We start from the raw sequence: 27,496 nt of genomic DNA, 5'->3' as shown, positions 1-27,496 counted from the left end.
TTTCTCCCATCTACCCCTCTGCTCTGAGCATCCATATGCAGCTCATTGCATATCTTGCGTTGTATAGAATTGTGCTTCTAAGAGCCTGTACCTCCCACTTGATTGTCAGCAGTTGTATTCTTTTCACCACTGTATCTCCAGCACCTGGAACACTGCCAGGCACTGAGTGGTTCAGTTCAGTTCAGTCACTCAGTCGTGTCCAACTCTTTGCCACCCCATGGGCTGCAGCAGGCCAGGCTTCCCTATCGACATCACCAACTCCCAGAGCTTACACAAACTTATGTCCACTGAGTCAGTGATGCCATCCAACCACCTCATCCTCTGTTGTCCCTTTCTCCTCCCACCTACAATCATTCCCAGCATCAGGATCTTTTCAAATGAGTCAGTTCTTCACATCAGGTGGCCAAATTACTGGAGTATCAGCTTCGGCATCAGTCCTTCCAATAAATACTCAGGACTGATTTCTTTTAGGATGGACTAGTTGGATCCCCTTACTGTTCAAGTAACTCTCAAGAGTCTTCTCCAACACCACAGTTCAAAAACATTAATACTTTGGCACTCAGCTTTCATTATAGTCCAACTTTGACATCCATACATGACTACTGGAAAAACCAAAACTTTGACTAGATGGACCTTGGTTGGCAAAGAAATGTCTCTGCTTATTAATATGCTATCTAGATTGGTCATAACTTTTCTTCCAAGGAGCAAGCATCTTTTAATTTCATGGCTGCAGTCACAATCTGCAGTGATTTTGGAGCCCAAAAAAATAAAGTCAGGCACTGTTTCCACTGTTTCCCCATCTATTTCCCATGAAGTGATGGGACCAGATGCCATGATCTTAGTTTGCTGAATGTTCAGTTTTAAGCCAACTTTTTCACTCTCCTCTTTCAATTTCTTTAAGAGGCTCCTTAGTTCTTCGCTTTCTGTCATAAGGGTGGTATCGTCTGCATATCTGAGGTTATTGATATTTCTCCCGGCAATCTTGATTCCAGCTTGTGCTTCATCCAGTCCAGCATTTCTCATAATGTACTCTGCATATAAGTTAAATAAGCAGGGTGACAATCAATATACAGCCTTGACGTACTCCTTTCCCAATTTGGAACCAGTCTGTTGTTCCATGTCCAGTTCTAACTGTTGCTTCCTGACCTGCATATAGATTTCTCTGGAGGCAGATCAGGTGGTCTGGTATTCCCATCTCTAAGAATTTTCCATAGTTTGTTGTGATCCACACAGTCAAAGGCTTTGACATAGTCACTAAAGAAGAAGTAGATGCTTTTCTGAAATTCTCTTGCTTTTTCAATGATCCAACAGATGTTGACAATTCGATCTCTGGTTCTTCTGCCTTTTCTAAAACCTGCTTGAACATCTGGAAGTTCACGGTTCATGTACTGTTGAAGCCTGGCTTGGAGAATTTTGAGCATTACTTTGCTAGAGTGTGAAATGAGTGCAATTATGCAGTAGTTGAGCATTCTTTGGCATTGCCTTTCTTTGGAATTGGAATGAAAACTTTTTGAATGAAAAATGACCTTTTCCAGTCCTGTGGCTACTGCTGAGTTTTCCAAATTTGCTGGCTTATTGAGTGCAGCACTTTCACAGCATCATCTTTTAGGATTTGAAATAGCTCAACTGGAATTCCATCGCCTCCACTAGCTTTGTTTGTAGTGATGCTTCCTAAGGTCCACTTGACTTTGTGTTCCTGGATGTCTGGCTCTAGGTGAGTGATCACACCATCGTGATTATCTGGGTCATGAAGATCTTTTTTGTATAGTTCTTCTGTGTATTCTTGCCACCTCTTCTTAATATCTTCTGCTTCTATTAGGTCCATACCATTTCTGTACTTTATTGTGCCCATCTTTGCATGAAACATTCCCTTGATATCTCTAATTTTCTTGAAGAGATCTTAGTCTTTCCCATTCTGTTGTTTTCCTCTATTTCTTTGCACTGATCACTGAGGAAGGCTTTCTTATTTCTCCTTGCTTTCTTTGGAACTCTGCATTCAAATGGGTGAATCTTTCCTTTTCTCCTTTGCCTTTCGCTTCTCTTCCTTACACAGCTATTTGTAAGGCCTCCTCAGACAGCCATTTGGCCTTTCTGCATTTCTTTTTCTTGGGGATGGTCTTGATCCCTGACTCTTGTACACCGTCACGAACCTCCATCCATAGTTCTTCAGGCACTCTATCAGATATAATCCCTTGAATCTATTTCTCACTTCCACTGTATAATCGTAAGGGATTTGATTTATGTCATACCTGAATGGTCTGGTGGTTTTCCCTACTTTCTTCAATTTAAGTCTGAATTTGGTAATAAGGAGTTCATGATCTGAGCCACAGTCAGCTCACGGTCTTATTTTTGCTGACTGTATAGAGCTTCTCCATTTTTGGCTGCAAAGAATATAATCAATATGATTTTGGTAATGACTATCTGGTGATGTCCATGTGTAGAGTCTTCTCTTGTGTTGTTGGAAGAGGGCGTATGCTACGACCAGTGTGTTCTCTGGGCAAAACTCTATTAGCCTTTGCCCTGCTTCATTCTGTATTCCAAGGCCAAATTAGCCTGTTACTCCAGGTATTTCTTGACTTTATACTTTTGCATTCCAGTCCCCTATCATGAAAAGGACATCTTTTTTTAGGTGTTAGTTTTAGAAGGTCTTGTAGGTCTTCATAGAACCATTCAACCTCAGCTTCTTCAGCATTACTGGTCAGGGCATAGACTTGGATTACTGTAATATTGAATGGTTTGTCTTAGAAATGAACAGAAATCATTCTGTCATTTTTGAGACTGTATCCAAATACTGCAAGTACTTCGGACTCTTTTGTTGACTGTGAGTTAATATATGCTGAGTGGGTAAATGCTCACTAAGCCAAATCCATTCATGGTAGAAAAGGATGTCACAGGCCAACTTACAAAAGAATGATTCCAAAATGAGAAATGTAACCTGAATAAAGGCCCTGGTGGAGAAAAGACTGTAAGTATCGTAGGGGAAGGGGTAGCTAAATCCTGAGGCAGGATCAAGGGAACCACAAGGATGTGTGATGAAAAGGATATACATTTAAACTTTATTCTGTGAGACCTCTTCTCTCTATATAAGTAGGAAAGAAATAAACTGATGAAATACCAGGGGAAAGATGGAACTCAAACATGTTCTCATAAGGGACTATGTGCCCTAAGGCAGAGGTTCAGGAGAACAAGAAACCAGAACTGTTTCACCTGGGTTTCCCCGAGGCCTGAATCCAGCTGAAATATGTTTCTTTCAGCATGCTGTCCCTTCAACTCTGATGGGTCACGGAAGTGGGTAGCTTCCTCTTTGTCATGCTGACTCTGACTTCCATCTTGTGGATGATTTTAACCACCAAAGAAGGGACTCAGAAGACTTGAACCACAATAACCCATGCAGGGTGGTCTGAGGCTGCCAAATTCCAAAAGCACAGGCTCAGCACACACACCCAGGGAGGTTGCCGCATTTTGCAACTGAACAAGTTAATTTGTCTTTTCTATGCTGAACCATCTTCTGAGGAAAGAGCAAAGATCCCTGAGGACTGGAATGTTAGCTATGGAACAACTCTTCCCCTATAGCCTAAGGCCCTGTCAAGGCTGACCTCTGCACTAAAATCTGAGGCTGGTTTCACTCCTTGGAGGGTCTGAAGGCAGACCTGAACTGTCCATCCAGTACCCACATGTGGTTAGTGAGCACCTGGAATGTGGCTAGTCTGAATTGAGCTGCACTGTTTAAATACACACTGGATTTTGAACATTTACTTGAAAAAATAACATGAAATATCTCATTAAAACATAATTAATTATACAACAGTGATTGTATGTTGAAATATTTTGCACAAAGGTAGAAGAAAACATTATAAAAATTGATTTAATTTGTTTCTTTTTATTTTTTAAAATGCAGCTACCAGAAAATCTGAATTACATATATGGTTTACATTATATTTCTATTGAAAAGTTTTGATCTAGACCACAGATTGCAATTTTTTTGAAAAGGACCAAACAGTAAATATTTCAGGCTTTGCAGATCCTCTAGTCTCTGATGAATCTGCCAAACTTGGCTATTTTAGCATAAAAGCAGTCTTAGATGATAGATAATATATAAATTAAAGACAGCAACTGTGTTCTGATAAAACTTGATTTATGAAAATAGGTAGCAATCCCTCATGATTATACAGTGGAGGTGATGAATAGACGTACTCCTTTCCCAATTTTGAATGATGTTCATGTTCATGGAACATTGTTCCATGTCCAGTTCTAAGTATAAGTTACTTCATGGCAAATATAAGGAGAAATAGTGGAAGCACTGACTGATTTTATTTTCTTGGGCTCCGCAGTCAGTGACTGCAGCCATGAAATTAAAAGACGATTGCTCCTTGGAAGGAAAGCTATGACAAATCTAGACAGCATATTAAAAAGCAGAGATATCACTTTGCCAACAAAAGTCTATATAGTCAAAGCTATGGTTTGTAGTCGTGAGAGTTGGACCATAATGAAGAATGAGTGCCGAAAAATTGATGCTTTCGAATTGTGGTGTTGGAGAAGACTTTTGAGAGTCCCTTGGACAGCAAGGGGATCAAACCAGTCAATCCTAAAGGAAATCAACCCTGAATATTCCATTGGAAGGACTGATGCTGAAGCTGAAACTCCAGTACTTCGCCACCTGATGTGAAGAACTGACTCATTTGAAAAGACCCTGATGCTGGGAAAGATTGTCATTTCCTCCTCCAGGGGATCTTTCTGACCCAGGGATTAAATTCACGTCTCCTGCATCTCCTGCATTGCAGGCAAATTATTTACCACTGAGCCACTGGGAAGCTTCCCATTAGATCTGTTAATATTTGCTTTATAGATTTAGGTTTTCCCATACTAGGTGCATATATGTTAATAAGAGTTATACCCCTTGTATATTCTTGTATTAATCCCTTTATCATTAAATAATACCCTTCTTTGTCCTTTGTTATAGACTTTGTTTTAAAGTCCATTTTGTCTGATATTACTATTACCTTCTCTTTATTGCTGTTTCCATCTGTACAAAATACCTTTTTCCTTCCTCTCACTTTCAGTCTGTCTGTCTAGCTCTGAAGTGAGTCCCTTGTAAGTCACATATAGAGAGGTATTCTTTTTTTATCCAATCAGCCATTCTATGTCCTTTGACTGGAGAATTTAGTCTACTGACGTATACAGTAATTATTGATAACTTTTGTACTCACTGCCATTTTGTTACTTGTTTTCTGGTTTTTGTAGTTGTTCTCTGTCCTTTCCTTCTTTTAGTTTCTTGTGGTTTCATGATTTTCTTTAGTGGAATGCTTGTGTTCCTCTCTCTCTGATTTTTGTATATCTGTTGTAGGTTTTGATTTGTGGTTATTATGGGGTTCATATATGTTTACCTATATTTATTTGTTTCAAACTGGTACTCATTTAAATTAAAACACATTCTAAAGCAGCTACACTTTTTTACTGCCCCTCCCTCATGTTTTGTGTTTTTGATGTGCATTTTACATCTTCATGCGTATCCCTTCACTGTTCACTGTAGCTATGTTTAATTTTATTATTTTTTATCTTTTAATCGTCCTATCAGCTTAGTTAAGTGGTTCATCCATAGCCTTCACTACATATTTGCTTTTACTATTGGGATTTTTCCTTTCCTATAGATTCTTACTTCTTGTAGCCTTTTCTTTCCACTTTGAATCATCTCTTTTAACATTTATTTAGTATTGATGAACTCTTTTACTTTTTGCTCATCTAATAAGTTATTTCGCATTCAATTCTAAAAGATAATCTTACTGTGTAGAGTATCACACATTGTAGGTTTTTTTCTTTCAGCATTTTAAATATATCATGGCCACTCACTCTGGACTGCAGTTTCTGCAGAAAAATCAGCTGATAGCCTTATTGGGGTTCCCTTGTATATAACTCTTTTTTTAACCCCTTCTTGTTGCCTTTAGAATTCTCTTTATCTTCAACTTTTGTCATTTTAATTACTTCCAAATAGGAAAAGGAGTATGTCAAGGCTGTATATTGTCACCCTGCTTATTTAACTTCTATGCAGAGTACATCATGAGAAACGCTGGCTGGAGGAAGCACAAGCTGGAATCAAGATTGCCGGGAGAAATATCAATAACCTCAGATATGCAGATGACACCACCCTTATGGCACAAAGTGAAGAGGAACTAGAAAGCCTCTTGATGAGAGTGAAAAAGTTGGCTTAAAGCTCAACATTCAGAAAACTAAGAACCCGGCATCTGGTCCCATCACTTCATGGGAAATAGATGGGGAAACAGTGGCTGACTTTATTTTTTTGGGCTCCAAAATCACTGCAGATGCTGATTGCAGCCATGAAATTAAAAGACGCTTACTCCTTGGAAGGAAAGTTATGACCAACCTAGATAGCATATTAAAAAGCAGAGACATTACTTTGCCAACCAAGGTCCGTCTAGTCAAGGCTATGGTTTTTCCCGTGGTCATGTATGGATGTGAGAGTTGGACTGTGAAGAAAGCTGATAGCCGAAGAATTGATGCTTTTGAACTGTGGTGCTAGAGAAGACTCTTGAGAGTCCCTTGGACTGCAAGGAGATCTAACCAGTCCATTCTAAAGGAGATCAATCCTGGGTGTTCATTGGAAGGACTGATGCTAAAGCTGAAACTCCAATACTTTGGCCACCAAATGCGAAGGGTTAACTCATTGGTAAAGACTCTGATGCTGGGAGGGATTGGGGGCGGGAGGAGAAGGGGACGACAGAGAATGAGATGGCTGGATGGCATCACCGACTCATAGACGTGAGTTTGAGTGAACTGCGGGGGTTGGTGATGGATAGGGAGCCCTGGCGTGCTGTGATTCATGGCGTCACAAAGAGTCGGACACAACTGAGCGACTGAACTGAACTGAACTGAATGTGGGTCTCTTTGGGTTCATCTGGTGTGGGCTGCTCTGTGCTTCTTGTACCTGGTTATCTGTTTCCTTCCTCAGGTTTGGGAAGTTTTCAGCTATAATTTCATCAAAAACATTTTTGACTCCTCTCTCTCTCTCTTTTCCTTCTGGGGCCTCTATAATACAAATGCTGGTATGTTTAATGTTGTTCCAGGGGTCCCTTAATCTATGTTCATTTTTAAAATTTGTTTTCTTTCTGATATTTTGATTGGGTGGTTTCCATTATTCTGTCTTCCAGACCACTTGTGTATTCTTCTGTTTCACCTGGTCTGCTGTTAATTCCTTCTAGTGTGTTTTTCATTTCAGTTATTGTATTCTTAAGTTCTGGCTGGTTCTGTTTTATACTTTTTAGTTCCTTGTTAATATTTCCACTATGTTCACCTATTCTTTTCCCTAGTTCAGTTAGCATTCTTATTACTAATGCTTTGAACTGTTCATCTGGTAAATTATCTCTGTTTCATTAGTTGTTTTTTCACATTTTTTCCCCTTGTTCTTTCTTTTGAAACAACTTTTACTGTCTTTATGAAATTAGGTGAAACAGTTCTGTATCCTGGTCATGAAGGGGTGTCCTTGTATGGGAGCATCCCTAGATAGTCTGCATATGCCCAGTGGCTTTGGTGGGAGAGCTGGATCTGACATGAGCACAAGTCGTATCTTTCCTCAGGGTGTGCTGGCAGCTATCGCCTTGGTAGGTTATGGGCTGGAGATGGAGGGGCTGAAGCCAGAGCCAGGTGTGACTCAGACCTCCCCTCAGCTCAGTGGCCATCACTGCCCTATTGGGTGAGGGGTCTGATCTCAGATTGCTAGAACAGACCCTGAGAGTTGGGTCTGCAGTGGTTCTATTCTGTGGGCTCTCTCCCTTTCCCCAGAATTGCCCCAGAGGGAAGCAGTGCTAGAACAAGAGGGGTCAGAGTGGGCACCTGGTGTGGACTGGGGTGTGTACTGGAGTGGTCCCAGCACACAAGTCAGAATTCAGACTACTCTGGATCTGCCTTCTCCATGAGCACCAGTAATGGCCGCTCTCACCCCAGTTTGGGTGCTGTGCCAGGTCTGAGCCAGCTCCAACCCCCACCCCCCACAACTGTACTCTTCCAAAAGCTGTGGCAGCTCTTGCCCTAGTGTCAAGCTGCAAGAGCAGCCAAGTGAGCACTTAGCTTGGGCTGAGTCAGTCATTGGTGCAGTCACAGGAAACTAGTCAGAATCCTGGGAAATTTCAATGTGCTTCATCCACTTTGTTCCCAGGAATTTTCAAACCAACTAAAGGGACTCATCTTCCCTGTGTCAGATCCCAGGGCTGGGGTGCCCATATGTGGTTCAAATTGCTCACTCCCTCAAAGGCCCCCTCCTTCTTTGTGTCCTCTCCCAGGGGTGTGGTCCTGACCTAGTTCCATGTGGATCTTTCTTACAGCTTTGGTTGTATAAGCATCTTTCTACCAGTCTCATTTGCTTTCAGTGAGAATTGTTCCACGTGCAGATGTAATCTTGATATGTTTTTTGGGAGAGATGAACTTTGCATCCCCTACTCTGCCATCTTGATATCCCTCTCTAGGATCATTTTGTATATTTCCTTTCCCAGTCCTAGATATGGCCATTTCTCCAACGAGCCCAGTTCTCATTTACTGGAGAATGGTATTAGAAACTAAGATCTCAGAGGTGGGTGTGCTCATTGATACTAGGGATCTTGTTTCTATGCCTGGAACCAACTGTCCAACTAAGGAGATACATTTATCTGTACCAATGTGTGTATATGTATATAATGAGGATTATTTCTATATCTATAGAATACCCATTTTGACAACCAAGTCATTACTCCTCAGTGGATAAAACTCTCTGACAGAACAGGATATCTGAACATTAACATCTAGAATTTTACTCCAAACCAAAAGAAGAAAAAGATGGGTTTGGGGAACTTGGAGGGTCCATTTTGGGTTTTTAAAATAAATTTCTCTTCTGGTCTCCTCCTTCCTCGTTGTTTCTGCCTATTTCCCAGAAGTGGCTCATTAAGTTTTACTCATTTTCTGGTGGGAGATGTGGTTATAATGTTTGCTGGTATTGGCCAAAATGGCATCTGTGGCCACAAGCCTCCCTGAAATGTGTTTGTGCAGCTAATGGACATGGAGCTAAATGAGACTGTTCTGCTTGTATATTGTCACCCTGCTTATTTAACTTATATGCAGAGTACATCACGAGGAACGCTGGGCTGGAAGAAGCATAGGCTGGAATCAAGATTGCCGGGAGAAATATCAATAAACTCAGATATGCAAATGACACCACCCTTATGGCAGAAAGTGAAGAGGAACTCAAAAGCCTCTTGATGAAAGTGAAAGAGGAGAGTGAAAAGGTTGGCTTGAAGCTCAACATTCAGAAAACGAAGATCATGGCATCTGGTCCCATCACTTCATGGGAAATAGATGGGGAAACAGTGGAAACAGTGTCAGACTTTATTTTTTTGGACTCCAAAATCACTGCAGATACTGATTGCAGCCATGAAATTAAAAGACGCTTACTCCTTGGAAGGAAAGTTATGACCAACCTAGATAGCATATTAAAAAGCAGAGACATTACTTTGCCAACAAAGGTCCGTCTAGTCAAGGCTATGGTTTTTCCCATGGTCATGTATGGATGTGAGAGTTGGACTGTGAAGAAAGCTGATCACCGAAGAATTGATGCTTTTGAACTGTGGTATTGGAGAAGACTCTTGAGAGTCCCTTGGACTGCAAGGAGATCCAACCAGTCCATTCTGAAGGAGATCAATCCTGGGTGTTCATTGGAAGGACTGATGCTAAAGCTGAAACTCCAATACTTTGGCCACCTCATGCAACGAGTTGACTCACTGGAAAAGACCCTGATGCTGGGAGGGATTGGTGGCGGGAAGAGAAGGGGACGACAGAGAATGAGATGGCTGGATGGCATCACCGACTCAATGGACATGAGTTTGAGTGAACTCCGGGAGTTGGTGATGGACAGGGAGGCCTGGCGTGCTGTGATTCATGGGGTCGCAAAGAGTCGGACACGACTGAGCAACTGAACTGAACTGAACTGAATTGCTTTGGGAATATGACCTGAGGCTACCAAGTCCTGGGTCTCCAATACAGCACAGACACTAGATGCACCTTCTCTTTGTCCTCTCTGCAGGGAAGTAGAAGCGCCCCTGTGTTAGGGAAAGGAGACCAGCCCAACTACCCCCAACACCACTTTAAGATCATATCTCAACACCAAAACCCACCAGGAAGAGTCAGGGAAAGACTATCACTGAGGCACAACCCCACACCAAGCTGCCCTCACTGTACTTGGCCCATTTGCCACCTGCCTGTCCATTTGTTTAACAAACATGGACTGTAAGATACTAGGCACAGGCTAGGCACAGGAACACAGAGGTGGGTAAGGCTCTTGCCTCACTGCAGCTTCCAGTATAACAAACAAGACAGACATTAAACATAAATAACTAGAATGCAGTTTGCTATGTATCATTTTCAAGCAAAGGATCTTAGCCTGGATCCATGGATATCCTTCAAGGTATTCCCTTAAAATTAATCATAAAAGCTACACATACTGGGCATTCCTTGTTTGCTCCCCCATTATATCTTCTCTCTACTTCTCTGTGTCCCAGGAAGCTGACCTCTACAGTCTCCATCAGATGGGCTCACTAGAGGCCCGTGGGCTTTTAGTTGGGTTTGGCCAGTGAGATGAACCACTAGGAAATCTGAGAGGGAGAGAAAAGTAGGGCTATATATTTCCCCACCAGCTGTGGCCTCTGCCCAAGGCCATAGCTCTTACAGGCTATCTCTCTTACAGTTACAGCTATAGTGCTTCTTGAGTTCCCATTTGTCTTTCAGGCTTAGTGGTGGTAAATGTTCCCTGTTTCTTGCTAGTCCGGGATGCTTCACCATCCGTATTAGGTGTCCTAAATTCTTCCCATATCTTTGTAAACAGTACCTACATCAAGTTCCATTCAATCATTCTGAGAGTACAGAACCCTAAAAATATGTGTATCAGATTCTCAAAAGGGTCCATGACTCAAAATAGGTTTAAGAAAGCCCCTTCAGCAGAAGTACATACAAGGTGATATGGCTCTAAGAGGAAAGTGTACTATCTATAACTCTGTTGGCTTCACAGAAAAAGTACTCCTCTCGAAATGCAAATCTGATCCAGTTACTCTCCTTCTTAAATCCTTCAGTGGTTCTCAGAGTAAAGACCAAACTCCTTCATATGCCCCACAAAGCCCCAACTCATCTACCCCTCTCTAATCTCACCCCAAACACTCTTTGTGTTCTGTACTCCAGCTGTTCTGAATTTGGGGTTCTGAACTTGTGCCAGGTTCCCTTCAGCCCTGAAATCTTGCACATGCTGATCCTTCAATCTGGAAAGCCTCTCCCATCTTCTCTATTCATTTTCCGGGCCTTGGCTCAAGTGAATCTTCCCAGGGAACTTCCCTGACCCTCAATCCAGGTCAAGTTCCTCTGTTTTATACCCAATAGAACCCTGAATACATCCTCTTAAGCATTTATCTTAGTTTACAATACAATTTGTGTTTTATATTTGATATTTATTGTCAGCCTCTCCCATACATAAACTGTAAGTTCAGTGAAGGATGGAACCACATCTATTTCTGTTCATAACTGTGTCCTCGGCCTTCAGCACAGAGTGTGATATGTGAGATACCTGTAAGTATTTGCAGAGAAATGAATGACAGAGAATGAAAGTTATTTGAATCAAGCCATGAAGGGTCAGTTTTCTGGGAAGCACAGACCAGAAGTCTAAGAGGCCACTTGAGAGCTCAAGAACTGGTTAATCTGCTCAGTACATCCAACATAAATTTTCTTGGGCAACATGCAATGTCCCCCAATATCCCTTTCCCAACCATGGATCAAAATAACTCAGAAACATTACCTTTATATCAAGAGTGAGCATCAACTCATACTGGCTGTAAAAGTCCTTGGAGTTGGGCAACTGGTACTCCTTTGCTGTGCCCAGGAATGTCTCAATGTCATTCAAGGCAATGTCAATGCCCTCTCGGGACTGGCACTTGTCTACAGCTTGGGAAGCCAAGAGGTAGACTCCTGCTTCACACCACTGGCTGACCTTTTGGAAAGAAACACAGTGCCCTGTGCAGTTAGCCTGCCCACAGCTCAGCAACAACCATCCTCAGGAGGTCCAAGCTCATATGGGGTCCACAAAGATTCTGAGATAACAGGCAATTATCATGGGATGACATGTCATCCAGGTGGATAAGCCCAAATCAATTTTATATCTGCATACTTTTTAGGAAAGTCACTTAATCGAAAAATAAATCACATAAACATTCTTCTCCACTGACAGTAATTGCCACATCTCTAAGAGGAGAGAGTTGAGTTATTTCTATGGTTGGTCTAACCACTGAAAAATACAAAAAATGGCTTTTTGGGTCTAACCTCTAGGCCGCTTTTCTTGCATCTTAATTGGTTACAGGAGCATAGAGTGAAAAATGAGACTTCAGGCCTGGGCCCTCCTGATAGAGGGAATGTTTCTTTTAACAAGAATACCATTTTCCTTTGTCCCCATTTCTATTTGTCTTTCCAAGGGAAGAATCTAAGGGTGCAAAACTCTTGACTCAGAACAGCAGTATTTAAACTTTCCAGAATGTTGGGATGAAATCACATAGGTAAAGAATTCTAACAATTCAATTTTTAAAAAACTTAAACAGAAAGACAGGGTCCTTGTGCTATCTGAATATTTATATGAAAAGAAGCTGCCCTTGCAAGTACATCTGCATTACCATTTATTGCGTGACCTAAAGAGCTATATAAAATAACTGTACAGAGAAAAAAAGATTCAAAGGGAGCTCCAAAGTAGTTATCTCTGAGTGGGAAAATTATAGGCAACTTAAGTTTGTCTTTTCTCCTAAATTACCTGCACTGAATGTGTACTACTTTTAGAATTACAAAGAAATCATATAAAGATATATTAAAATGGATGATTCCCATTGTGTGGGGATGAGGAGGGGAGTAGAACGTAAGTAGCATCCATGAATAACTGTTTTCCTCCTCCTTCTGATATGTTTGGATTTTCAAAATAATATGAAATTATGTTTTGATACATACTGTGAAAACTTTCTTTTTAAAATCATGCCTATATCTGCAGAAAACACTAGGATGGGGTCTTCTGCAGAGTCACAGCAGCTACTTGTTCCCTGACACACACACACACACACACACACACACATATACACACCCTCCACAGATCGCATTAGGCTATTATGTCTGGAGCAGAAATGGAGTGAGGGAGACAGCGGCTATCCAATCTTGCTAAGAGCACAGCACACAGAGCAGGCGGTGTTCCAGGCCCTTCTGAGCCACTTGCTTCTGGAGCAGCTGTATTTCCTTGACACTAAAATCCCTTTGGCAATGGGATGATGTAAACAGCCTGGGCGGGTGCTCCCAGCTATCAGAGAGAAACAGCTGTGGGAATGGAGCATGCTGACTCATGGTATGAGCCCTGTGTTGGCTGGAACAGCTGACAGGGAAGACTCCAGAAGTCACACCCCTGCTGACTGGCCACCTGCCTCAGAGATCACCGCTGAAGGGCAGCGGAGTGTCAGGGGGAGGCACCCCCTCCCCGTGAGCACTCTGCAAACAGAGTTGCGGTCTAGTCTAAGAAGTCTGGGTCTTGGAATTTGGCCATCCTGACCTGAAAATCTGCAATCCCCTTTTACCCCATGTGTGGTCGTGGGCAACCTTTTATTTCAGGGTTCCTCAGTGTTGTCTAGGTACCACCTGCACCAAATCACCTGGACACTCGATGAAAATACTGATTTCTGGGTATCATCCCAGACTTACTGAATCAGAGTCTTCAGAGTGGTCCATCAGGAAATCTGCAATTATAGCACGCTCACCTTATGTACTAAATGCTGTGACTCATCGACCCATTCAACTATGTTGAATATCAATTTCTGTCTCTTAAATGAGGCCATTATTATCTTCTTCACAGGTTATATTGAGGATTAAATAGATGATGCAATTATGCTCCTGGTAGAAACACAGTAGGTGCTCAATACATGGTAGGAGGGTATAATGGTGATTATTACTTACGCTTCTTCAAAAGGATTCACAATCTGATGCCTTTAATGAGGAGAAGCACTTTGCAACTATAGTGCTTGGTTCTCTGTACACTTGATGGGGCATCAAGAAGGGCTTCAAAAGACACTTTAAGTCTGAGTCCACACAGAAGATGTGGACTTTTTTTCATTCAAAGGGGATATGGTTGATGCCTAGGGCATTTTTCACCTTCAATATTTCTATAACTTCAGATTGAGTACTGTTCCACATGAAGCACTTTATCCTCTCAACAATAATGAGGGGTAGGAAGGGCAAATATGATTAAGACTTCTTCACAGGACATTTTGCACACATCATGGTCATGGCTCAGTTTTGCTCACCTTGTCCAACCTTCTATGCAACTCCAAGGACTTTTCTAAAATGTCATGTCTCTTTTTGTTTTCATTGATGAAGTCATCACAAAGGTGCCTGAGCTCCACACACCTGGGTCTGATGGAGTCCACTGCATAATGATGGCTTTGGATAAGCTGGTCCCCAATTACTGCAAGCAGCTGGGCCTTTTCCAAGGACTCCTGCAAAGTGAACATCCACAGCCAAGCATCAGAAACTGAGTCATGGTGACGCCGGGATTTGCCTGGCACTGTGTGCTTCAAATCTGCGGGGAGGCTAGGGAAATGATGATCAGGTTTCAGGCTGAGAGCATGGGAAAGCACTGGGGTGGTTCAAGTCCCCAGGAAGCCCTAGCCTAGTCCAGGGTCATCTGCACTCTGAAGAAAAGCAAGTCATTCATTCAGATATTTGTTGAGTTCTGGGTTAGGCACTGAGGATATAGCATTAACAACCTAGGATTTTTCAGTTCAATGAAGAACTCAGATACTAAATGAAATATAAAAATAATTAACTTATTACAACTGTGATAAATTCTAGGGCAGAAGAGCATGAAGTGTTACACTGGACAGAATTGGAGACTGAATTATCCTATCAACTGAATGAAAAGGAAAAAAGATAGATATGTTGCCCCAAGGAGAGAGGAGAGTGAGTTGAGGTTCAGAAAATGGTAAAGGTCTGGTTTGGGCAATCCTATGGAGAGATCGTGAGACTTAAGAAATATGTTTGTCTAAGCTGTTTCCTGCAGCCCACAAGGTCCCTGTCTGCTCTCAACTCATCAGCTCAGCAACCGCATCTCCTACCTCTTTCTGCACAGCTTGTTTTGTTCTAACCACATGTGCCATGTTTTCCTGTTTTTAATTCATTCATCATATATTATTACCTGCCATGTACCAAGCACTGTCCAGGTGCTGGGGGTTTGATGGTAAACAAACCAGGCAAAAATTCCTCCCCTCACGAAGCTTACATTTTAGTAGGAGATGCAGGCAATAAACAAATATGTAGATGATATAGTATCTTAGCCAGTGATGAGTGCTATGGAGAAAAAGTAAACAGGGAGAGGAGGGCGGGGAGTGCTGGTAGAGGAGCTGCTATTTTAAAGAAGGTGGCAAGAGAAGGGCTCATTGGGAAGGTACTAGCCATGCTGTGCAGAAAAGTTAGCACAGTAGCCTGAGACTGTCATCCTTAGAAAGGTCTGTTTGCTAGGCTGGTCCTTGGCTGGCACCTGTGGAAGTCAGGAGGGTTCCTATCATCCTTAATTAGAATGACTCAAGGGACTTCCCTGGTGGTATGGTATAGTGGATAAGAATCTGCCTGCCAGTGTAGGGGGCATGGGTTCAATTCCTGGTCTGAGAAGATTCCACATGCCGTGGAGCAACTAAGCCCAGGTGACACAACTACTAAGCCTGTGCTCTAGAGCCCTCAAGCTGTAACTACTGAGCCTGCATGCCTAGAGCCTGTGCTCCACAAGAGAAGCCACTTCAATGAGAAGCCTGTGCACTGCAATGAAGACCCAGAGCAACCCCCCCAATTTTTTTTTTTTAGAAAAGAATGACTCATGATACCTAAACTGTTTGTGCAAAGAGTATGCTTTATGTTGAAGACCTGCTTTCTTTTGAGAGTCTGGAATTCTGGTTTATGCCAGGCAGTGGCCACCAACATGCCACAAGAGCCAAAACCTAAAGTGAGGGACAACCATGCAGCACTTGGCAGAAAGATGGGAGCATGTTTGACATGTTCAGGCATCAGGAGGAAGCCACTGGGGCTGCAGCAGAGAAAGCAGGGAGGAAAGGAGGAGACATGATCAGAGAGGAAAGAAAAGGGTCTGACCAGGGAGGGCCTTGCTGCCATTGTGGGTGCTTTGTCTCTTACTCATTATGACATGGGGTGTGCGGAAGGGTTTTGAGTAGAGGATATTTTTGAAAGGATTGCTTCAGCTGTAGTGTCAAAAATGGCAGAGAACAGGGAAAGCAAGGAGACCAGTTACGGAGCGACTGCAGTAATCCAGGTGAGCAACCAAACTAGCTGCTATCTCGCCACCATTCCCTGGGATGTTCCTCCCAGGTCGAAGCTCTTAGCCAACCTCCCAGGCCCTCTCCCTCACTGTTTTCATTTTTGAAAACCACTGACCTCTATCTGAAAGTATTTTCTTTTTTTACTTTAATATATGATTCCTTCTTCTTCCACCCATGCCCACCATTACATAAGCTCCATGAGATCACTTAGCAGGCATCCCATAAATATCTGGCCAATAAGATTAAAGAACAAATGAACCAATGAACTAGGGGATGCAGTGATCTGCTTGGCTGGAATTGTGTGAAAGACACTGACCTGAGTCAAGACAGAGGACTGCCATGTCCTCAAAGGCCTCAGGACAGAAGGCCCACTCACACCCTCACTGACCATGTTGAGCATCCAAGCTACCGCATTTGCCCTGGTTTAGCTTTTCATAGTAACACAAGGAATCATGATGACTCCAGATGATGACAACGTGACACTCTTAATTTACAGTGGTTTATGATTTCAGCAATTTTAAAGCTCCTGCTTCCTACCTAGTCAATCATTCACCACGTCCCACAGAACACACCTCATTCTTAATACCTTTGGAACTCTGAGCCCTTCCCTACCACCTCCCAGTCACTGTGTGTTCAGACCTTGGTACTTTCTGACTGGGACAGCTGGTCTCCTTGATTTCCTTTAAACTCTCCTTTAAGTCATGCTCCACAGGGCTGATGAAGCAGCAATTCCTTCATGATGTCTATTCATGTCTATATCACTGCAGAGCCTCAGATCCTTTCTTGACTCCCTACTGTCTTCAGGAGGAAGTTCAAACTCCTGAGGAATGCACAAAAGGTCTTTCACTACCTGGCTCACACCTGTGCCTCCTCCCCGTTCACTCTGTCACCCCGTCCTCTGCTGTAACTGGACTAACGGCTCCTTTGTAGTTCTCCAAACAGATGACTTTGAACCTCCATACCTTCTCTACTCGCTCTTTCTGCCTAGAAAGCCCCATCCTTCCCTCATCAACCCTCCCCTTACCTCCTCACCCCTACACCACCCCCTCCCCCGCCACGTACCCACACTACTCTGGAACTAACTCCAAACCACCCTTCAGAGTTCATCTACTTCAGGAAACTTTCTCTGACTTCACCATTTTATTTTGATGCCCCTCCTCTGAGCTCCCATAACACTCTATGCCTTTTTCAACCAGAACATGAACTTGACTGTGTTGTGATCAGCTGTCTACTGCCCGCATTATCCCACAGACACTTGTTGGCATGCACCAGTTCTTTTTCAGCTGCTCTTTAAGAGTACACAGCACATATTAGGTACTTAAGAACAAATGATTGTTGTTTTGGGATAATGATATAGGAATAAAATGATATGAATCAAGCAGGGTTATTTAGAAGAACTTAGGGACAAATACCCAGTGCACTTATTCAAAACAGCAAAGGCCCAGATAGAGGCCCTGGTCACCATCACTCAAAGAAGGTTACAATGCTAATTCCTTGGACTGTTTTGTTCACTCCTGTGTCCAGAACTCAGAGCAGTGTGGCATGGTAGGAAATCAACAAATATTTGCAGGATGAATATAAGAAACAGAACTGCTCAGCCACTGAAGATTGAACCTAGGAAACATTCTGCAGCCCAGAATTTACCCCACCACCTCTGTGATATCAACAAAAACATTCACCGAGAGTTTACCATATGCTAAGTACTGTTCTGAATGTTTACATTAACTATTCCTTTAACTCTTCACAATAAACCTTTAAAGCAGGGGGGTGTTTTACAAAAGAGGAGTGGAGACACAATGGCCCAAGGTGACCTGGGTAGGAAAGAAAAGAGCCAGGCTTCAAACTCAAGCAGTCTGGCTCCAGAATCTAGCTGCGGCCAACACACACAGAGAAAAATGACTGTGCTTGTCCTGCCCGAGCTCACAGACCTCATTTGGTTGATTGAACCTGTCTGACTTTAGCCAAATATAGAAACAGGAAAACTTGGCCAGGAAATCTCTGTTGACTTTTTTTCTAAGTCCAGCACCTAATTTATTAAGAATATTGCAAGTTTTCTGGGCCCAGGGAATTTTACCAATGGATGCTCCTCAGGCGTCCTGTGGTGGTCACAGCTGCCCCGGATTTGGCATGCAGCATCACACCTTCAGAACTGTTCTTAAAATGCTTGCAATGTTGGAGGAAAGATGTGAGTAATAGGTCCAAATAGATTTGGGGAAGAGATCCATAAATACAACACATAAGTCAATACCAAATGGCTGGAAAATTACTGAAATGAATGGATATTATTAATAGCTTCTAAGCGCTGACCACCTACTACGTTCCAGGCACTCACTAAGTCCTTATTATACAGCAGGTTCATTCATCTTCCCAGGGACTCTTGTGAGGTAGGAATCCTTATTATCCATTTTATAGATCAGAGGTTACATTCAGAAAGGCTAAGAAACTTGACTAGAGTCACATAGCTGGTAGTTGTTAGAGCCAAGATTTGAATCCAGTTCCATCTGACTCCAAAGCTCGTGTCTTACCACCTTCCAGTCCACATGGTCTCTCCACACGTTCTAGAATAATGGCTGTACAGCTATGACTATCAAATCCTTTAGTTGCCTGCAAAGAACTTTACTGCAAAACCTCCAAATTGTAGCCTCTTTTTCAGTCTATACAGCTTCTGCTCAAGGTAATCAGGGAACAAAAGTTCCAAAGTAAAAAAAGAAATAATAAAAAAGAAATAGCTGAAATCCAGCGCTCTGATCATAAGTCGGCCTGGCATCTTTCAGATGCTGAAAATTTCGGAAGGTTGGATAGTCAAGTTGCAGCTTGTAATTCAAAGCCTTTATTGTAATAACAAGTTATCATATCCTCCACCCGCCAAAGACACTACTGTTATAATGGAAGATGGGCGTGTATACTGTAGAAGAAAATGGTGAAGAAGGGGTGATGCTGTCATATCAGGGAACCCAGAACAGACCCACAGATAGTAACAGCAGCGGAGTGGAGTGCATGCATGGGGAAATGAGCCAGGTGAAACAAGAAAGGCAGAAAGTTAATGGTTGTTGGAACTGAGCTGTAGACACATGGGAGTCCCTCGTACTAGTCAATCTTTTTCGTGTACTTGAAAATTTCCACTACAAAAAAAGTCATGTAGCACTTCCAGCTACCTTATATCTCTAGGTTAATGATCTGGGTTCCATGCCTTCTTGGACACAGTAGGGTAACTCCTGGGCCCTGGCCCTGGAGGGAGATGTCAAGGCTGAAAAAGTGTTGGGTCTCACTGTTTTGTCTGGATCCATTCCTTGCTGGCCCATTACCAAAGGCCTGAGCATGCCTCACAGCCAAAACTCTATAGGAAGTTCTGCTTTTAAAGAAGTGAGGGGGACTGAACCATCGCTTCTAAGAATGAGAGCCGAGCACCCAAAAGACAATTAAACCCTCAAACCAGAACAGGGTAAAAGAGCAGGTTCAATTAATATGCAAGAGGATCTGGTTAGAGAGTTGACTCAGAGGTAACCTGTGAGGATGATACCACTACAGAGAATAAGGAACCTGGCAAGAACCCAGAAATCAGTGTGTGGTTATGCTTCAGAAGAAGCTGACCCCAAGTGCTGAGAAAAGACAAACCTCAAGTAGATTTCGGTAGATTCTATCCAAACATCACCTCTTTCCTTTAACAATTTACAGGACAAAGAGACTAGCCAAGCCCATATCACTTGAAGAAACAATTCTACTTAGAAATCTGAGTGAAGGTATGTTTAAAAAGTCCCGATTACGATTAGATGGCTTTGTTTGGATCACTCAAAGGCAAATGGAAAGGTCTACTGCATCCTTTAGAAAACAAGTAAAAAACCAAGGTAAATAAGGCACAGAATGGGTAAAACCAATGTGGACTCTGTGGGTCATCTGCAGTGGGTGAGTCCAGGTGGTTCAGGAAAGTTGCCCAAGAAAGATGTCCTGTGACCACAGGTTTCACCCCTACCCACAGTCAGCGATTTTTAAAGTATGTACCAAAGATCACAAGTCTAAGGAGGTGGGCAGAAGAGAGAATGTGAATGCAGTCATGCAGATCCACCCTCAGTACTTCAAACACAACCCAGAGCACTGTCCAACGGCTTTCCCTTCCACTGAGAATAAAATCGAATCCTCACCACCAGTGCTCCCACCTGTTCTTTCCTAGCTCACCACAGTCCAGCCACACTGCTGGGACTCCCACCCTCGTTTCCACCTCAAGACCTTTGTCCTTGCGGCTTCTCTGCCTTGACTGCTATTCCCTAAATCTTTGCATGGCTATCCAGATCTCAGATCAAAGGTCTGAAAGGCCTTTCCTAACTACTGAAGTAGTACCCCCCACTCACTTTCTCTCATGTCCTGTAATTTTCCCCATCTCATCTGTCACTATCTGATATTGATTTATCTGATTACTGTCACTTGTCTGTCTCTCCGCAGTAGAACGCAACTTGTGTGAAAATAGGGTCTTGACTGATCAGGGTGTTCATTGGAAGGATTGATGTTGAAGCTGAAACTCCAAATCTCTGGCCACCTGATGTGAGGAGCTGACTCATTTGAAAAGACCCTGATGCTGGGAAAGATTTAGGGCAGGAGGAGAAGGGGAAGACAAAGGATGAGATGGTTGGATGGCATCACCGACTCAATGAACATGGGTCTGGGTAGACTCCAGCAGTTGGTGATGGACGGCCTAGCGTGCTGCAGTTCATGGGGTCACAAAGAGTTGGACACAACTAAGAGACTGAACTGAAACTGAACTGAACTGTCTGGTTCACCACTTACAGCCACAGAATTTAAGACAAGGAATACCTGGTGATGAATGAATACCTTCCTATCAGGTCAGCAGCTACCTTTGTGTATGTATTTATATATAAAACCATATTTTTCAAACCAAAAATGAAGGTATTGGGATTGATGAGGCATATATTCCCTAAAATATGAATGTACATAAATGAAAATACATAGTATCCACATTTAATAAGGAGTTCACTTGAAAAAAACTATAATTACATAAAATTGAGTCTCTGAGACTGAGTATCTTGGAGACTCCGAGACACAGAGATATCACATACATAAAATTCCAGCTTTTTTTCACTGTTTAATAAACATTTCTCATAACTCATGCCTTCAGCACTAAAGTGATTAGCTGTCAACGATCATGGATAACAGGGGTGCTCACAAGGGAAGGGTGGGACTGCTGAGTGAACGTCTGCGTGCACAGGTGGGCCTGTGTGCTCATGAACTGCACAAGTACTTTCAGCCCAGAGCTCACAACTCATAGCTCTTAAAGCCAGACTGGCTTTGGCTTACATTTGCTACCATACTTTTAGGGAATTTCCCCACTGGCTCAGCGGTAAAAAATCTGCCCACCAACATAGGAGACACAGGTTTGATCCCTGGGTCAGGAAGATCCCCTGGAGGAGGAAATGGCACCTACTCCAGTATTCTTGCCTGGAAAATTCCACGGACAGAGGAGCCTGGCGGGCTACAGTCCATAGGTTCACAAAGAGTTGGAAACAACTGAGCAACCAAACAACAACAATGAATGTCTCTAACAATAATTTGAATGTTAAACGCTTAACTTTAATGTGCTTATCAAACACCTGGAGATCTTATTAAAATGAAGATTTTGATTCTGAGGCTGGGCCTGAGATTTCCCCATATTTCTAATAAGTTCTCACTGAGGTGACATCTATGCTGCTGGCCAGAGGATCACACTTTGAGAAGCAAACCTCTAGTATCATGAAATTACCATCTACCATAATCTAGAGGAAGGATGCCTCCAGATTAGCTCAGAATGGAAATGGCAACTATAGAAGACTTAGCTCCCAAGAGACAAAAAAGGGACCCTAATTAAAGAAAAGCAGAGAGGAACTTCTCTGGTAAGAACTGACTGGTCTTTCTTAATTTGTAACAAGCCAAATCCATAAAGATTGAAGACAGACCCACTCCTAAGTGTTGATCTGTGTACAGATCTGGGAAACTGTTTAACTTGGGTATGAGAACTTGAGGCATATATTCCTTCACAAGTCTGATATTTACAACTCTTTGAGCATGAGAAAGGAGAAAGCTTTACTAACTCTGTGTAGCAACAGAACTAATGTGGACCAATTTCCCCTTTTTCACCATCTTGCTTATTATAAAACTAGTTTTGTTTCTGGTTTCTCCTTTTAAAGTTTCCCCTCCTTACCACCAAGCCCGCCTCCACATCCGGCCCGGTGGGTAACACACCCAATGTGACCTTACTTCCTGCTATTCCTCCCCAGCCTTGTCACTGAATGGATGGGCAGGGCCACCTGGAACTCTCACCCCATGTAAGCCTCCAGCCTCAACTGGGTGCTCCGGCAGTCTTAACAGAACTCTGTACTGCCTGCATTATTCCTCATCGTTGTTAATGTGCGTAACTCCCTGGGGACCAGGGGGTGGGAGTGGGGTCACTAAAAAGTCAGTATTTGGGCAATCCTGTGTCTTTTGGCAACCTTCTAACAATTAATGAGTGGCCGTGATCTGTCACCATCCACAGGGACCTTCTTCCCAGTCCACAAAAATGGAAAAAACAAACAAACCTGGCCTTCTCCTTCCAGTTTTTTGTGTTCCTTAAGAAGTTGTTCCACATGCATCACACTGTCTCCGATGTCTGAAAACTCTGCTTGCTCTGCCAACAAGTTGTCCAGGGCTAGCTTAACCTACAAGACATATTAGAAAGCCCAGAAATAAGCCAGTGGACATCCCATCTGCAGGTATAGGCTTGTTATACTCTAAACGACTTGAAAATCCAAAAACGATTCAGGATATGGGTATATCTATATAGACTTTTTTAAAAACAGCTCATCAGCTTTCAGATTAAGCTGGGGGTACTGAAATGCCTTAATAAATACCTCATAAATGTGATGAATGACTGAAGAATAAATTCAAAATGCAAATAATAATGTTTAAAGCATATCGTCTAATCCCCAATTAAAGTAAATGAATTATGTAAAAAAAAAACAAACACCTGGGGGTGCTGAGACAATGTGTAGATGGAATATTGAAGCTACACTGAATCAAAAAGGAAGGTAACCCATCACTGAAATACCATGTGGGAAAATGGGATTCTGGTACATTGCTACCCCCCACTAAAAAGGTGAGAAGAGGAATCAAAAATATACGGAAGGGACTGGACTAAGGAGAGGATGCGGAGCCTGATACCCAGAGTTCAAGGGGGAAGAGAGAACTAGAAGTCACTGAACTGTGCACTCCCCTAACAGAACCATAAAAGGAAGTTTTATTAAACAAGAAAATAACACCTCACAAAAACTGTGTTCAAAGTGCTGCAGTTGCAGGTATTGATTAAGCTTCAGGTGATGCTCAGACCAGAACTGACTAAAGGCTTTTTCTGTTTCATCCAACTGAACTAATAACCTGTCAAGAAAGAACAAGAAAGGACATGTGATTAGCATTCATTTCCACAGGTTCATGCAGGTAACACCCATGTTTTCAGTCAGGGTTACTAACTGTGATGATCTCCTTACTTTGGAGTCTATGTCATCTATAACTTTCTCATGGTTCAGCTGGTTCCCCTATTTTCCATTTTTCAATCAGGACACCCTCAGCACTTGGCAGAAACCTCAGATGCAGCTGCCACGCTTTAAAATGTGCCCCAGGTAACCTTTAAAATGTGCTCCAGGTAACCTTACCTTTCTGCCTATTTCTTTCCACCTAAGAAGACAGGTGTGCAAACACAGCACCTAACCAAACAGTTTTTTGGCAATGAAGGCTCAGTAAATACCACCACATTCCTTGACATCCTGGGATGAAAGTAGATCATAGGAGGAGGGAATGACTTTCTCATAAAAAGATCTCTGTAGATGGATGCCAGAAGGACATTATAGTTTTTCCTTTGTTGTCTCAAATATTATTCTTCCTTGACCCCACCAAGACCCATTGGCAGCGGTTCCAATCTGTTCTTGGTTGTTTCACATCATCTGGTTCTATGTATTCTCTCCAGAAAAAGCAGATACCACCCTTCTCACTCACCTTTCCATGGTAGCTACATTCTCAACTTCATTGAGACTGAGTTTGCTGGTGGGACTTTTGGTTGCTGGTTCTTGCATGCATGACAGCAATGTGGCCCCTTGCTTTCCAAGTAATTTCAGCTCATCCTAGAGAAAGGAAAATACAGTCTCTCTTAGAAGGAATTAAAAGCAAATTCTAGGTAGATTTCATTTGAGTGCAGTGGTGCATGTGTGCATGCTAAGTTGCCACAGTCTGACTCTTTGTGACCCTACAAACCATAGCCCACCAGGATCCTCTGTCCCTGGGATTCTCCAGGCAAGAATAATGGAGTGGGGTGCCATTGCCTCCTCCAGGGGATCTTCCCAATCCAGGGATCGAACCAGAGTCTCTTATGTCTCCTGCATTGGCAGTTGGGTTCTTTACCACTAGCACCACCTGGGAAGCCTGAGTACAATGGTAAGTATTTTTATTATATTATTATATTTAGCAAATCAAGTGCTAAGTAGAAGTCAAGCTATAGCTTTTTAAATTGATTAACTTGCTCCTAATAGATAATACAAACACATGATACAAAATTCAAAATATACAAAACAGTACATATTGAAAAGGGGCTTCCAAGGTGGTGGTAATGGTAGAGAACCTGCCTGCTAGTGCAGGAGACATAAGAGATGCATGTTCGATCCCCGGGTCGGGAAGATCCCTTGGAGAAGGGCATGACAACCAACTCTAGTATTCATGCCTAGAGAATCCCATGGACAGAGGAGCCTGGCGGGCTACAGTCCATGGCATCACAAGAGTCAGACATGACTAAAGTGACTTAGCATGCACACATGCACATATTGAAAAACCAAGTGTTATGTCCACAGCCCATCCACATTCCCACTCCAAAAGCAACAACTCTTAACTTTTGTGCATATCTCAAGTTACTATAAATTTAAAATAATTAGTTAATAAAATCTGTTTTTTAATCCAAGATAGTGGCCAGAAATAAGAAAATGACAGATATCAAATGTTAAGTGATGGAAGATGCCATACAATTAACCACGAAAAAAACTTCAACTGGTCTTATCAACAAACACCTGCCAGTCCTGCCCCTACCCCAAAGTGGGGCCTTGTTCAACTATCAAAGTACAGAGGAGATGAGCAGCAATTTCAGTTTGACATGGGAAGATTCATATTTCCAAGGCAATTCTATTCTCTCTTTTTATATGCGGACTTAGGGCATTGCAATTGGGAAAGATGTCAGGTTATCTCCTTCCAAATCCAGTGGCTCTAGTCCTCTACTTGCATAGTGCAAGCGATCTCTCAATGCCCTGATCATTACATATAAGGTAGGCCAAAAGGGACGGAGTCTGGCCTAGAATTTTGCAGCTGTGAGTTTGGGCTTTGGTTCCTGGATCACTCAAGATGCTGGTTTGGTATGCCCTAAAGGTAAGAACAGGCCCATAATTACCAAGTAATCTCCCTGATGCACACAAACACTAAGTCTCTTCCCGTAGGCCAGCCACCACCAACCTCACTGATGCAGAACACATTCATTCCCTGTGGAAGGGTTTTATACTCTCCACTCCAGTCACATAGAAATCCAGGCCCTCTCAACCTTACACCTTTGCTCCTTGTCCCCCATCTCACCTCAGGATTCACCCCTGGGAAGGCCTCCACTACCTACACCCAGCCTCAAACTTGTCCTAAGATCTGGGCTGATGACAGATTTGACTCCTCTGATCAAAATTCTCTGGATAGACCCTGTGGCTCTGTCCTCTCCAGGTAATGCCCCAAGTCGGCCACCTGACTGGTATTGCTGCCTGGGAACTGGACATAACCCTTCTTTTCCACTCTCAGGTATCAGCCCTCATTTCTTATCTCATCAGTGCTCATTAAATATTTGTAGGTTGAATGAATTAAAAATAGTTGAAAGAAATTAGGTTGCAGATGGATTAAAAACAATATATGATGGGGGAGAAAAAAGCAGTCATTAGTAAATGCTCTTAGCTTTTCCCTTCTCCTCCTATATAAAAGCTTCAATAGGGTTACCAAAATCTACCATAAACACAGAGGGAAAGACTGAGGAACTACGGCACTTGGACAGCATAAAGGTAAGTTCCCAACCCCAAAATGGAGTTTGTCCTTGTTCACAGTTGTGACAATTCAAAATATTTCACACCTATATAGAGAAGACCACTGACAAATCAGCACAGAAGTCAGCTACAGCCTAATGATTGATGACTGTTGCCCTAGTCATTTATTTCACTAGGGTTTTCTAACTCTGTTATTTGTTTACATTTATTAGCTGTTCCTGAAAAAAAAAAAAAAAAGAGAGAGACTTTTCGTGTTTTAAACTTTAAAAATTTGAAATGAAAACAGACCCACAAAGAACCCCCTTATACTTTTTCATCCCTATTCACCAACTGTTCACGTTTTGTCACATTTGCTTTCTCTCTCCTTTCCTCTATTCCTTCTTTTCTCCCTGTCCCATAAATTGTTTCTGAACCATCTAACGTCATTCACCTATATCGTGCACTTTTTGCCCTAAGAGCATGACTTTTAAATACCCACAATAGTAAAAAAAATCTAGATGTTTAACACTGATACAATATCTAATAAGCAAATTTCATATTCAGATTTCTCCTGTTGCCCCAGTAACATCCCTTATAAAATTCCTTTTTCTATAATCCAGGGTCCAATCTAGACTTGAACATTGTATTTAATTGTCATATCTCTTTAGTCTTTAATCAGGACCAGTTCTTTGGCCTTTTATTCTTTTAATCACTCACATTTTAAAAGAGTACAGGCCACTAGATAAGTTTTCTATTATTTTGGGGGTTGTTATTACATACTCAAATTTTTTAATTTTTTAGTATGTTAGTCAATTGTAGTCATTATTGTTTTTGATGGTTAAAGTGTCCAACTTTGGTCATTGTGAGCCCCTCTTTGAGCTGCTTCTCCCTTTTTGATTGAGCCTTGATTAATCTTTGGGACCTTTCTAGGTTTTTGGCAAAACAAAATATTCTGGGTCCTTCTTGTATTTCCCTTTCTTGTCTTTTATATTTTCCTATTTCTCCAAGGAGTCTTGCTTTCTTTTGATAGAAAGTGATATTTATAAATCAAGATCTGAGTGACGGTTGGCATATGCATTGTTACTA

The 27,496-nt window shown here is 42.3% G+C and overlaps 1 protein-coding gene across 7 annotated transcripts in view; it reads right to left on the bottom strand.

Moving 5' to 3' along the window:
• MCF2L2 (MCF.2 cell line derived transforming sequence-like 2) overlaps positions 1–27,496 on the bottom strand; it is a 299,932-nt gene that overhangs the window by 151,031 nt on the left and 121,405 nt on the right. For all 7 annotated transcript variants that reach the window (XM_055409620.2, XM_055409628.2, XM_055409637.2 and 4 more), the window contains exons 8-12: positions 24,375–24,499; positions 23,645–23,759; positions 22,925–23,044; positions 14,340–14,531; positions 11,816–12,007 (exon numbers count right to left, since the gene is read on the bottom strand). In XM_055409620.2, coding sequence (XP_055265595.2) covers positions 11,816–12,007; positions 14,340–14,531; positions 22,925–23,044; positions 23,645–23,759; positions 24,375–24,499 — 744 coding nt within the window. The remainder of the gene's footprint in view (positions 1–11,815; positions 12,008–14,339; positions 14,532–22,924; positions 23,045–23,644; positions 23,760–24,374; positions 24,500–27,496) is intronic.

This window comes from Moschus berezovskii, chromosome 1 (assembly GCF_049115385.1).
Source record: "Moschus berezovskii isolate FMDL1 chromosome 1, NW_MosBer_1.0, whole genome shotgun sequence".
Taxonomy (NCBI): domain Eukaryota; kingdom Metazoa; phylum Chordata; class Mammalia; order Artiodactyla; family Moschidae; genus Moschus; species Moschus berezovskii.
The sequence above is the reverse complement of the archived record's forward strand: the minus strand, read 5'-3'. Positions and strand labels throughout refer to the sequence as shown.